This window comes from Ictidomys tridecemlineatus, chromosome 7, assembly GCF_052094955.1.
Source record: "Ictidomys tridecemlineatus isolate mIctTri1 chromosome 7, mIctTri1.hap1, whole genome shotgun sequence".
Classification (NCBI taxonomy): domain Eukaryota; kingdom Metazoa; phylum Chordata; class Mammalia; order Rodentia; family Sciuridae; genus Ictidomys; species Ictidomys tridecemlineatus.
In genome coordinates this window covers 64,604,761-64,619,240 of record NC_135483.1, presented here as the reverse complement: position 1 = coordinate 64,619,240, position 14,480 = coordinate 64,604,761, and the positions used below count along the sequence as shown (strand labels likewise).

The window sequence follows — 14,480 nt, the reverse complement described above, 5'->3', positions numbered from 1 at the left end:
AGTGCAAGTTCCCGAGTTCCATCCCCAGCACCAAAAAAGGGAAAAAGAAAAGCACAATTCTGAAAGATTTACTGGGTATTGCCAGTAAAACTTGGACCTAAACCCAAATGTGTCCCTTATAACTATTTAAAGAAAAACAAAAATTACAATGCAATTTTCCAAATATACCACATATTAAATATATTTTACCGTATTCAAAACTGTAATAACTCATGTTATAATTTACTAATCTAGTTGAATAATTTTTAGCTTTACTGAGTGGGTAATTATTACCTATAACTGAAAATATACTCAAAGAACACGAAAAATATTAGTATGAGATAGATTAAGAGCATTTTTGGAACCACCACCACATAATTACACAAATTCTAAAGCTCTGTCCATATCAGTGAAAAAATCCTAACTGCCACATTTAACACACCTACAAAGTGAAGCCTGAGGGAAACTCTAATACACCAACAATGGTTTTTAAAGAATAAAATATTGAAGAATTTAAAGAGTAACAATTCAGAAACCATAACAACAATACACACACACTTACAGACACACAGATGTATTTGTAATCTGATTACTAAAATGTCTGCTAAAAATAAAGGTACTAATACTGATAGGGAAATCATTGTGATTAAAAAAAAACAAAAAGTTTAACCAAGGGTTCTAAGTGTTACACTACACCTAGAGTCCTCAAATGTACTGTATAAATGGTCACTTTTCTCCTGTTAATCCATTTGTTCTTCAATTCTTTCAAGAGTTTTTTGCTGAATGAGTTTTTTTTTTTTTTTTCTCTAGATCTATGACAGTAATTCAAGCAATCTCAAGGCTCTGGTTTTGGTTCTAAGAACAACTAAGACAGTTACAGTGGCTGGTGATATAGCTCAGTAGTAACAGCACTTGCAGGCATAAGACCCAGGGTTCAATCCCAGTACCCCAAAATTTTAAAAAAGAGAACAAAAATTTCAGTAGAGCTTCAATCATAACTTATTATAAATTAATGTTTTGATAAATTTAAGGCACATTTTAAATTGCCAGCTAAGTGGAATTTTGGGTTAATTTCAATTATCTCAGTAGTAAAGAGGAACAAAATCTATACTCCCTGATGATGTAAAACAATTTATAACTTAGTTCCATTTTTTTATCTCAAAGTTAATTGTAATGATATATGTAATCAATTTAGGGATTTATATACAGTCTGCTTAAACTAGTCTATTCATGATACGGAAATTTTTCAGTAATAGCAAAATCTTATTTTTTTCTTCTTTAAAGAAATACTACCTTTAAACATAGTGATGTGAAATGCTTTGTATGACCCCTATATGCAAAGAACTAATTAGAAGGGGAAAACAACAGTAACATGTTAATATGAAAATGATAATAATAAGCAGAAGATGTTGGTACATGCTTATATACTTAGCACTGAGGAGGCTGAGGAGGCTAAGGAAGTAATCTCCCTTGAGTCTAAAAGTTAGAAGCCAGCCTTGGCAACAGAATAAGACTCCTATATCAAAATTAAAAAAATAAAAATAAAAAATAAAAAGGCACAATAATCACTGGGTATGAATAAACATACTATGAGAACAGATCCATAAACTCCTCTATCTAAAAACTCTATAAAAATGAAGTACAATCTAGAAAAGCTATCTGATTAGCAGGTTCAAGAGAGGCCTGTGAAGTATCTAGGTTTTATTCCCAGTCCAGATACTTAGCACCTATATGAAAGGAGCCAAGTTACTTAGGCTCTGAACTGTTTTCTCATCTCATTAAAGAAAATACAGAGATTCTGCAATCTGATTTTAAATCAATATGCTGAAGAGATGTCTGCACTCCCATGTTTACTGCAATACTACTCATAAAGCCAAGACAATCAATGTAAGTGTTCATCAATGGTTGAATGGATAAAGAAAACGTGGTATATACACACAATACTCAGAATTTTTTAAAAAACAAATTTGCAAAAATACAAATGGATTTTGAGAACCATAAGAGCTAAATGAAATAATTCAGGCATAGGAAGACAAATAGCACATATTCTTACTTATATGTACAATTTAAAACAACTAAATTATAGAAGCAGAGAGTAGAATGGTAGAGACGAGGACAGTGGGGGAGATGGTGTCAAAAGTTATAAAACTCAGGAAAAATATATTGGTTTTTTAAAGTTCTATTATGCAGTGTGGTAAATGTAACTAATATACTATGGTACATTCCAACTCAATTTTATCTTAATTAAAAATGAGTCTTTCAATTATAACTTAATATCCTTTTTTACTTCATGATTATTCAAACATCCTAGAAACACTGTGTATCTTAAAAGTTCAATAAAAATGGTTAAGGTATTATTAACCAGAAATAGCTCCTATGCACAGAGAAAACTGAAAAATATCTGGCATTAAAAAACTAAGCAGAGCTGGGTAATCCAGACACTAGGGAAGCTGAGAAGAGAGGAACAGAAATCTGTGACCTCCCTAACACACACACATTGTTTAAAAAACAAAAACAAAACAAAACAAAAAAACCAACTCCTGACTTCTAAAGTAACAACAAAAAGTTAAGGTACATTCAGCATATTTTTAATGCTTGTGTGCATTTTCTTCTGCTACTGCACTTTTCAAAAGTGTAATTAATGCATATCTAATCATAAGGATGTCATAAGAAAAAAATGTGTTATATAATAAAATCTGAATTTTTCATCAGCCATAATTCTTCTTTCTCTAACTCTATTAGATAACCTAATCTATTCCTTCATTTAATAAATACTTAATGAATACCTACTTTGTGCCAGATATCATGCCCATCACTGGGAATAAAAACATGAAGAATACAGTCTCCAACGCAGAGCACTTCAGAGGTATAGTGGGGAAGACATTTACCTTACAATGTGATAGGACTATAACTGAAGCATAAAGGTAGCAAAAGAAACTACTATAATACAAACAGGAGAAAGCAAGAAGCTGGAAAATCAGAAAAAATTACACGAAGAAAATTTTATACAAAAATTAAGATGATAAAAGAAATATTCAGAAAACATTTATATATTTCAGAAATAATAATAAGAACTATCTCCTCAACTTAAGACAGAGAAAGTTGACAAAAGCTGTATAGGATTAAAAAAAAAAAAAAAAAACCTGGAGTCATTTTAAAGGCACTTATATAACAGATGCATCCACTGTTGTAAAAGGTATAGAAATTTTGATTTTTATTGCAGTATTGAAGTGGAATTCAGGACACATGTTAAGCAAGCACTCTACCAAATTTGCTACATCCCTAACCATTTTTTCATTTTAAGACAGGGTCTCACTAAATTGCAATGACTAATCTCCAACTTCTGATATTCCTGCTTCAGCCTCTTCTGAATGTGATTACAGACATTTTGTAGTAATTTCTTATTGACAGTATACCACAATCAGACTTGGATTTTAGCCCAGTAAGTCCCTCATTTTCAATTCTGCAAATATTTCAATAAAATTTAAACCAGTGCATTAAGAGAGGTTGGAAAGCAATCTAGAGCTAATCATATAAAATTAACCTTCACTGTTAATACTAACTATATCACTAATAATATTATCACTAATCCTTCACCTATTGCCTTTCTCAAAAGAGTATAACTCTAAAAACATTAATATTTATTTCAAAATTACCCATGGCATACTTTTTGCCAAATTCAAGCTTTTATAGATATCCCCCATGTGGACATATGGATTAAGAAAAACTACCAATAAAGAAATCATTCTGCAATGCAGATAAGAAAAATCTTAACAAAGATCAGTAATGGCAAAACAGAAAATAAAATTCAAATACTATATTTTAAAAATTCTTGACACTTCTCTGATAAACACAGTTTGGATTATTTCCCCAAACTTCAGTCTTCTAATTTATTTGACAAGTTTGTATGCACAAATTGCACAAATTATATGGTATCTTTAACAATGAGCACTGAAATATAAATTTTCAAATCAACTTAATCATCATTTTTTCTAAAGAACTGTAGAGAATTAATTTTAAGATCTGAAAGATATTTACTTTTTAATTTATAAAATCATCAAATATTCCCTAAGAAATTAAATACTACTAAACACTATGGTGGCTGGAGGTATAGGGCTTGCCTAGCATGCTTGAGGCCCTGAGTTCAACCTTCAGCACAACAAAAAACCAAAGAGAACAATAAGACTATAAAACAGAAATACACTGCCACAGGAATACAAAGGCCAACAACTTATTCTAACCCATCCCTAGGTTTGATATGAATTAGATCTAAATATAAACAATTTAAACCATGAGCCCCAAATCTTAAACACCTTTCCACCAAGATTAATTTCATTATTTATAATTTTAAAATTAGATGAAGGGAATTTAATCTTAATAGTACAATGTGTATATGCTAAATTTTTTTCAAACAATTATTTCAGTTAGGTTGGTAAATAAGAATCTTATTAAATACTTTTTAACTTTAAAGTACACCAATAATTACTTCAGATATTTAATAAGTAATCCAGTTTTCAGTATTCTCTGAAAATATTCTTTAAAAGTTACATTTCTTGGGGCTGGGGATGTGGCTCAAGCGGTAGCGCGCTCTCCTGGCATGCGTGCAGCACGGGTTCAATCCTCAGCACCACATACCAACAAAGATGTTGTGTCCGCCAAGAACTAAAAATAAATATTAAAAATTCTCTCTCTCTCTCTCTCTCTCCTCTCTCTCTCTTTAAAAAATAAATAAATAAATAAATAAAAGTTACATTTCTTAATTTATACATTTTAGCTATGTAACAATAAGTTCTTGTGTAACTTACCTTTAATATTTCTGATAATTTTCAATTTTTTTCTTAAGAAATCAGTTTCCAACATTCTATAGTTAGCAATCTTTAAAATGTAAATATGTGCCTTATTAGAAATAATTATTTATAGTACCATGGAAAGACAACTGCTGAAAACCTGTTCAGCACTACCAAGGAGAGGCAACACACAGCCTCAGTGGAATCAAACTTTAAAATTTCCCTTCAAATAGGACATAAACATGTTGATTCCAGTATTGAAAGTTGAAATAATAAACATAAAAATTTAATCTTTCCATTTATATATTGCATTAAAATAAATATTTTATAAACATTTTTGACCCAACATGAGAAGCAAAAATGCAGATGAAGAATTCATTTAACTTTACTAACACAAATGTCTTTAAAAAAGTTTCGGTGGGAAGAATCATTATTGCTCAGTTGTAGGGCTTCTGCTTGGCATGTACAAGGCCCTAGTTTCAATCCCCAGCACAAATTTTTTAAAATAATGACTTTCTAACACTTTTTTCCAAACATCTTTTACAAATTTTGTAAAATAGATAAAGTGCCCCAAAGTAAAGATCCGGTTGCCAGGCAGGAAACCTAGCCTGGCATCCCTTAGGCACCCTGAAGTGCCTCTGCAGAACACCAAAACACCCTGTGACAAAAACTTCCTGCAACAAAAGCTGTTCTAAGTCATTGTGACAAATAATGAATAATTTTAAAGTACATAATCAATTAAAATAAAATAATGATTTTTTTCAGGTAATAATTCCCAAACTTATAGAGTTCACTAAATTTCCTTAAAAACAAAATTTGAGCCAGGCAAGGTAGTGCATACCTACAATTCCCACTACTCGAAAAGCTGAGAAAGAAGCATTGCAAATTTGAAGCCAGCCTTGGCAAATTTAGCAACACCTGTCTTAAAGTAAAATTTCTAAAAAAGGACTGAGAATGCAGCTCAGTGGTAGAGCACTTGCCTATCATATGAGAGGCCTTGAGCTCAATACCCAGCACCAAGAAAAAGGGGGGGGGGGGCGCGAGGGGAAAAAAAGTATGAACAAGTAAAAGGAGTTTCATACTATATCTTCATTTTATACTTTATAACTATGAAATCAAATAGCAAAAAAAAGTTTAATTGTTTAGCCCAATAAATTTCCTAAGTTTATCTGATGATAGACATCTTTTTAGAACATGTACTTATACCTTGTGTAACATTAGAATTCCTCAAAAAGGTTGGAAACAGTGCCATGATGGATGTTAACTGAGAGTAATACATGAGTCAAACTACAACAAAAATGTATTTAAAACTTATAATACATCTCACAATCATGATCTTCTCCAACTTTGCAGCGATATGTTCCTTCATAATCCCTTAGGTAGAAAAGTTGGTATTGAGATCATAGTTAGATCACATAAATCTGAAATTAATTTTTTACTCCCAGTTTTTATTCTTTCGCCTTTTCTGATTCACTCCAAGCAGAAATGATCAAGAGGTAAATCAGGTTGAACAAGCCACATCCTTCCCAGTTCTAAAAGTAATTCTACATTCTACAAATGTAGAATTTGTTTTCAAATTTTCTCTACAATTGTTAAATTCCACAATAATATCTGGTTCCTAATTCTTTCACAGTTTTAAAACTCTAGGTTAACAATTTTGGAGTACAATTTCCACATATCTTTTTTAAGGAAAAAAAAGTAGATTTACTGTGGTGACCTGATGAAATTGATACAGAAAATTTATTTTTAAAATTTGTTTCTAGCAGTGACACATTTTTAATAATAGAAATGGTTTAAGGAAATAGTACAAAGATATTAAATGCCTTTATTTTGTTGTTTTTCAATGTTTAAGTTATTTCTATATACAAACCCATGCGAATCAGTGGTGGGCACATGCGTACCATGTGCAAAGCTCTGGGTTCAATCCCCAGCACGCACGCACACACAAACACACACAAAAAAACACACACACACACACAAAAACCCTACCAGTTACTAATGATCTAATAATCTGAATGAATTTTCATATCCACAATATAGAAGTGTTTACAAAGTCTTCAATCTTATCCCTTAATGTTACCAGGTAATATTATAACTTGCAGTGATTATCAATGAAATTCAAATTGGAATGCATTATAAAAAAGAAAATCCTACATTTAGTCAAAAATATCACATACAACTAAGACTCCCTCCACATAAAAATTTCTAGCAACTAGGTCTTCTTATTTGCTTTAATTACATAGATATGGCAGTGATATTAGAAATTAAAATCATTTCCACACTCAAAAAACCCTAATTTTAATATGTAAAAAGAAAGGTTCAACTTTAAATATTTATTTTATATGTATTCCATTACCTACTTTCAGCTACCTATAATCTCTAAAGGAAAACTCTCCTGTGCAAAAACCTGCAACTGTTATTAATTTCATGCAGGCACCTCAGATGAATTCATTCATGCTACAGTTAGTCTTTTTCAGTTAAAATATCTAGTTAAAAATTCAGTTAATACTAAAATGTTTAACTTCCTAAACTACTTCTGTCAAAAGACTTACCTGATTTGTCTGGCTACTTAAGTATGGCTCAAAATCATCATCATTTACAGCATCTTTTTGATGAATCGAACCGTTTTGTACTGAAACTAAAAAACATACTTGTATTAGAAGTGTTGCAATTATCTTTATGAAACTCATAGCACACCTAAAATTTTAGATATTTTTCAAACCAACTCAGAAGTAGTAATGTTGAGTTCTTTGTTCTTTTCATTTAAGAACCCTCTTAAGGATAAGCTTTAGACACAAATATCTATGTGCCACAAAAATCTTAGAAATCTTGTGATAAATAAGCCCAAGATTATTATGAATACAAACCATACCTATTTTTAACACACACACACACACACACACACACACACACACACACACACACACACACACACTTCTCCTTACCAAATCTTGGTCAATTCTGTGGTGTGGTGTTATATAAAAATATTGGAAAGGGTTCTCAAATACTATTCTTGAATCTAAAGTAACTATTTCAAGCAGTATTGTAGACAACAGAGATTTCTGAATGTTCCCTTTATTAAAAATCTATTAGTTCAATAAAGGTAAATAAAGAACAATACAACCTTTTTTTTAATGTTCCAGAAAATGACTTAAATATCTTTATTTAAGTGGCTAAAGTTTACTTTAAACAATATCACAATGAATAAACATAATTGAAAACCTAAATAAAAAGAGCCTTCATTCTAAACCAGAAAAATATGAAGACTGACTGGAGGTATATAGCTTAGTGGCAGAACATGTGCTAAGCATGCACTTATGTCCTGGGTTTAATCCCCAGAACCAAAAATAAATAAAAAATATGAAGACTTTCACATGGAAGTAGAAATACAACTGAGATACCAAAGTTAACCATGATAAATCTTCAAACACTTAAGAAAACAAGTCAGAGAATAACAGATTATTTCTTCAGAAGTCATTTCCATAAGACTCAAGTTATTCTCTGGATGCTGTGTCAGACTGCATTTGAGCACAGAATGTAAAACAAAGTCCTAGATTTGAATTCCAAATCCTCCACTCAGGAGACAAAAGATCTCCAGTAGTAACTTATCCTCTATAAGTAATTGATGACTACCCTGTTCCAGGAGGTTATTCCTAGTCCCTACACCTCATCTCACTTCAGTGTTAAATGACAGTGTTCAATAATCTTAAATATTATTACATTAAATATTACAAGATCCCAAAAGGACTAGACTTTAGAACCATGAAAACAGAAGTGTTAGTAGGCGAAAACTTGGTGTCATAACAATGTGTAAATACACTACTGAAACATGACAAAAGTTGAAAGTTTGAGAGCTATCAGTTAATTTCTTATAAGGGAAAAAACACAAAACAAAAAACTCTTATCTGAAGATGTCACAAAGCATTACAAATGAATATGAGGGTGTTGGGATTACAATGTGTGTTCCTTTATAATATCATTAACATTTTCATTATTTCTAATTTTGCCATGAGTTCACATCACCTAAGATATTATGAGTTAAGAGTGGCTTGAGAAGCACTGACCACTCAGAGACAATCCTACTCTGTAAAGCCTTCTAAGAAGAACTCTTATGATGTTGTTGTTACTCCTCAGAAGCCAAAAGAAAAACCTGTAGGTCAACTTAATTCTAACTCCACTGAGGTTGTGTAACTATTTGATAAGGACTACATCTGAACTAGCTAAGGTTAAGCTAAATATGCTCCACAAAATTAAATACACAATAGTCACTAATAACAAAAATAAAGAGGAGCTTTAGGCTTTATCTAGTGCCATTTTAAGGGCAGGTTAATCATTTTAGTCCAAAAGATTCTGACATACCTATTCTTTACCACTGGCTTTACTATACATGTTCTTTTACTTCTTGAAAATAAAAAATCCTCACTACTGGAGTATTACATTTGTACAGAGTAGCAAATATTTAAAACAGCTAATCATTTTGAAATTACACCTACCTCTGTACCAATTAGATTCTCAGATATCTAGTTCATACTGCTAGCAAAGTAAAAAAAGTACATAAAATTTATCTGAATATATATTATACTGTTTTTCTTCATTTCTTCTATTCTAATTCTTCTAATTCTGAGAACATAGATTTCACATACACAAAGTAAATACAATCTTAGTTATTTTTAAATCATTTGAACATGTATACAATGTTCTTAAAAATTATACAAAGTGTAAGTCAAGCTAAAGGAAAGATATTTAACTTGGAGTATTTACATAAAGTGATAAGCAATTTGCTTTAGACTACAAATAGGAAACTGACCCTTGAAAGTAAGCATATCTTTCTTTCAAAGCTTCAACTGTCTATTATAAAGACTGTAGTATTTGTACATTACTTAATGACACTCTAATGTCTTGGGAGACTGAAAGCCATTAAATAGTAATGAAATCCAAACCACTTCCATAGTCTGTAAAAGTTCTTCAGGGGAAAAAAGAACAGATGACTTACATGATTCTTCGCCTGTTTCCTCTGCTCTATGAAGCAGAGTCAAATCAAGATAGAACATGGGCCTTAGAAGCCAGGTGATTCTTTGCTCTGGTCCTGACTACATCAAGTTAGGAAAGTCAACAGATGTGTGCATCATGTTTTCCCACCTATAAAAACAGCGACAATACCATATACCCTCTATCTCCTTATAGGAATGTTGTGAGGATTAATGTTAAAATGAAGCCTAAAATGATTTTAAAATGCTCTGAAATCATTTCTGGGGAAAACGGGGAGGGGATACAACACCATATTGCCAAAATATAAGGCATTTTCCACTACTTTTCTAAAACATTAAGACTTAGCCAAATTCAACCTATTCTTTTAAATTGAGGTTGTATGAAATGATGTACATGTCTCTCCTTTGGAAGGGGAGGAAGAAAATAAGTTATTTTCCATATACTGGCTTATTTATATATTAAAGGAACAGGAGAAAAGAAACAGCAAGGCCTAAGATGGCATCTGACACTTCCATCCATAGTGCTCCCAAGTAAAGGCAGAGCACATCTTTATTCTAGCAAGCAAAAAATCTACTCAGTAAAATAAAGTCAGTATTAAATTATGGACCAACAGGCAGGTAATTATCCTTAAATTTCAACTATCCTTTGGTATTTCTTTGGCCAAGCATAATAAAGAGATTTGACATTTCACACAGGGACAATCTGTTAATTAACAAAGAATTCAAAACTTATAAACAAATTTAGAATTATTAAATATACTTCAAAAGCATTATTGCCTTAACAAAGGGACTAATAATAGACGTGCATTTTATCCTTTAGTACATTAAGTCATTAAGAACATACAGGAAAACACTTAGTAGAAAATCAAAACACTAAAGCCGGTTATTAGGCTAAGAAATATCACCTGTAAATAAATCAGAAAAGAAATACAACATCTCTGAAATTATATTAAGTCAATTAAAAAGGATTATGCTTTCAAACTTTAACTGACACCAACTTCTCAGGAGCATATAATTTTCATAAGTATGGAATTCAAGATTACTACCCAGATTCTTAGAATATTAATGATATAGTTCAGAGAAAATAGCTATACTTTCAGCTTAACAATAGTAAACAGAATTATTATAAAGTAATTTCAACAGTTTGAAAATCAAGTCAACTAAAGCAGAAGAGTCTCAAGTACACACAGCTACTCTTATCAGTTCAATTGGTGGTGCTGACTTGGTTTTGTAAGAAAAGGCAAAAAAAAAAAAAAAAGTATATGTGTTTTACTTGTGCACTTGTAACATCTATCATTTTAAAGCAATTTAAATGATTACCAGTACTTTTAGGCCAGTAGCTTTTTTACCCTTCCTGTCAAGACTCCAGAATGGAGTCTTCTTTAGGAGGTAAAAAGAAATCCAGCAAATGCAATAGCTACTAAAAGCAATAAACTATTGTAATTATAACAATCCTCATAACAATAGAATTTATGGTTACAGCTATTATTTTTATTTTATAGAGGGAAACTGTGACAAGAAGGTATAATATATTCAAGCTCACTTGGCAAGTCAACAGCTGCAAATCAGAACTCAGGACTTCAAGAAATACCAGTCCATCACCCTACTCTTTGGTGAAATTTATGAACTGATCAAAAAGATGAAAAGAAAATCTTCTGGAATAAGGAACTACCCAAATAAACAGTCTGTATGTGCGTCTAATTACACAATTTTAAGTAATACTAATGGATTAAGTTTTTTAAACATCCAAAAAATATTTATCCAGTATATAGTTTATAGATCATTTTTATCAAGATGTCACCAGGCGATGCCTATGTAAAATAATCTTGTCATAAATAATCGTACAGTAACACAGTACTATCTTACAATGCTCTAAGATCTATTTTGTTTTAGCAAACAAGTGAAGTACTTCATAGAACTTGTGTACTTACCTTAAAGCAGGTAACACAAAACACTTAGAATTTCAAATAGCCTTGCAAAGTGCCACCTCCCCACAGATCTAGGATAAAATAATTTACTCTAGGCAATAATGACCACAGATTTCACATCTCCAAGTCTATATACCTCCTAATAGGCAGACTAGCAAAGAAAAGAAATTAATGGATCATTCCTTTTAAAATTTTTACATATTTGTAAAAAATCATTTAAAATGAACACTACCTAAATCTGAGGTTTATTCTTATAACACTGAAAATAATTCTAAAAAATTTCAAAAATTAAAATTTCTAAATATTAAAAAAAAATCTTTAATTAAAATAAAGTAATAAATTTGTTACCTAAAAATGCCATACAACTAGTATGGAAAAATTCTTACATAAACTACAACATAAGGGAAATTAACGAATTTGTGTATACAGAACTCATTCCTTTTTAAATTAATCAGAGTTACCATAGCAAATAAAAACCCCAAGAATTGAAAGAGCAACAATAAAAACATTGAACTTACATCTAAAAAGGCTATTATAGATCTTGTTTCCTAAGTAATACTTTGTTTCTAAAAAAAAAAACAGGAAGTATAATTCTATTTAGTGTAATTTTAAGTCCTGTTACAAAATGTTATAAATATATAATCCACTATAATGTTATTTAATTGGCACTATACCAAGAAAGCTGTTATTGTTCTATACTTACTAAAGTCACATGATTAATGTCATAATGTTTCAGTCAGCTGACTACATTGTTCCATATTAATACAAAATAAACTTACTTTACTTTCAATGGTACTATTAACTAAAGAGTAAATCTCATAATCCTAGCAGAAACCTCACAAATTATTTCCTTCTCAGTCCTTTATAAAGTAAGATTGAATCACACCTTGCAATCCCAACTATACAGCAAGATTACATGCCTGTTAAGTTATAAGTTCTCTCTGGTTGTTGTCTCATTGCAATTGACTTCAAACAGAATCAGAGTGATTAACAGTACGATTTTCATTAATGTGACATAGAATACCATGTGAATTGCATATTTAACATAATCCAGATTTACCAAACAAAATGTCCACTCTGAAAATATACTTAACTTTATGCATGGGTGGAATTTTTGTAGCAAAAGTTACATTAACACAAATAAAGTGGGGAACTAAAGAAATACCAGTATGTTCAAAATAATACCTGCTTTAACTGAAATACAACTAAGAAAGCTGTTTCTTGTAGTATTCTGGTTTCTGCAAAAGTGGCTGCAAAGAACTACCAAAGTTTGGGATGCCTTAGTTGTGATGAATGCTTCTCTAATCCTATACTGAAAACAAAAACAACCCCCTGGCTCAGTTTAAAAGTAACATCAAGATAGCATTAATGAGAAAAAAAAATATCCAAACTCACCTTTATTGCCTTGCCCTTTAGGTCTCTGTGTAACAAGATGAAAGGTGTAGTAAAGAGAAGAAAAAGGAAGAAAGAAAAGTGTGTTAATCAAAAACATTATCAAAGACAAGTTATTTTAAACATGCCGCGTAGGAGCAAACCCACCGTATCCTCCACAGACACCAATTTCCCAACCACCCCCAGCCTTAAACCTCCCACCCGCCACACGGAATCCGTCTCCCAGAGCTCGCCTCTCTCAGCCCCACGTCTGCCGCCCTCGGGTTGCATCCTCAGGCCCCTGCGAGCGGTCCTCCCCCACCTCCCTCGGCAGCGCGCCCGCCCGTCCGCCCGGGCCGCAGGCTCCGGGGCCAGGTCGCATGCCCGGGCCTGAGAGGCAGGACCGCAGCAACTTGCGCCCCGGGCACCGTTATGGGGCCAGCGGCGACGGGGAGGAGCCGGGGCCCCACGCGAGGGTGGAGCTCTGGGGCTCAGGCCTTCGCCGAGGCTGGGGCCTCTGCTCCTCACCTGATCCACACTAGTGGCTGACATTCTTCACCGCAACCCGAGAGGAGCCGCCGCCGCTGCCGCCGCCGCCGCCGCCGCCGCCGCCTGGGCCTCTCCCCGTGCACTCACAGCAGTTAGTTGTCGCCCTCGGCGAATGATTGTTTCAGCCGCCGCAGCTGCAGCCGCTCGCTGAGAAACCACGAAGAGGGCCTCGCGCTCGGCAGTCAGCGGAAGGGGCCCGTCTTTTACGCTTGCACGCTCCTCTTCCCCTCTCGCTCTCCGCTTCTCGGGTCCACAATGGCGGACAGACTCCCTAGTCTCACTTCCGCTCCGAGCCTCCCTGACCTTCCGCTCTCCACTCTGACGTCCGCGCTCACCTCGCTCTTCCTCCCCCACCCTCCCGCTACGGACCTTGGCTCCGCCTCCGCATCGCCACGTCACTGGAGCCGGGACCCGCGGGCTGGTGGCTGACGCATGCGCTTAGGAGGGCGCGCCAGAGTGGTCCTATTGCGAACCTGCCAGGGTTGGGCTGGTGGCTTCCTTTCTCTGAGGCTGCAGAGGGAGGGTGGCCAGAGCCAGATCCCATCTCACTCTGAGCAGGAAGAAGGCTGGCGTCGGAGGCCTCCGCTGGAGGGGAAAGTGGAGCCCGGCCCAAGACGCGGGGACTGGCGGCGCCTTCCTGGTGGCTGAGGTCGGGAGCAACGGAGAGGCGGCGCCCAGCTTCGGTGGCCGGGTCTTGATGGAGCTCCGGAGGCCCTTCTACGCCGCGTGGGCGACTGGGTGACTCAGCCGCCCTCGCGACGGAATTGCTGGGCTGTCCCCACAAGTCAGCACGTGCAGCGAAAGTGACTGGGTGAGGGATCCTCAAATAACAGAAGGGACCGGCGGAGTTCTCCATCTCCAAACCCCTCGAACATCAT

General features: G+C 34.3%; 1 protein-coding gene across 7 annotated transcripts in view; it reads right to left on the bottom strand.

The window, feature by feature from the left end:
• Window positions 1–13,892, bottom strand: part of Ythdf3 (YTH N6-methyladenosine RNA binding protein F3) — a 38,803-nt gene extending 24,911 nt beyond the window's left edge. Inside the window, exons 1-4 of one of the 7 annotated variants that reach the window (XM_040293982.2) lie at window positions 13,582–13,833; window positions 13,078–13,102; window positions 12,201–12,248; window positions 7,319–7,404 (exon numbers count right to left, since the gene is read on the bottom strand). In XM_040293982.2, coding sequence (XP_040149916.2) covers window positions 7,319–7,404; window positions 12,201–12,248; window positions 13,078–13,102; window positions 13,582–13,605 — 183 coding nt within the window. In that variant the 5' untranslated portion in view covers window positions 13,606–13,833. Of the gene's footprint in view, window positions 1–7,318; window positions 7,405–9,759; window positions 9,906–11,685; window positions 11,754–12,200; window positions 12,249–13,077; window positions 13,103–13,581 lie in introns of those variants that run through there. The other 6 variants (XM_078017084.1, XM_005322964.5, XM_040293984.2 and 3 more) reach the window with 6 other exon arrangements.
• Between the last annotated feature and the right edge of the window lie 588 nt (window positions 13,893–14,480).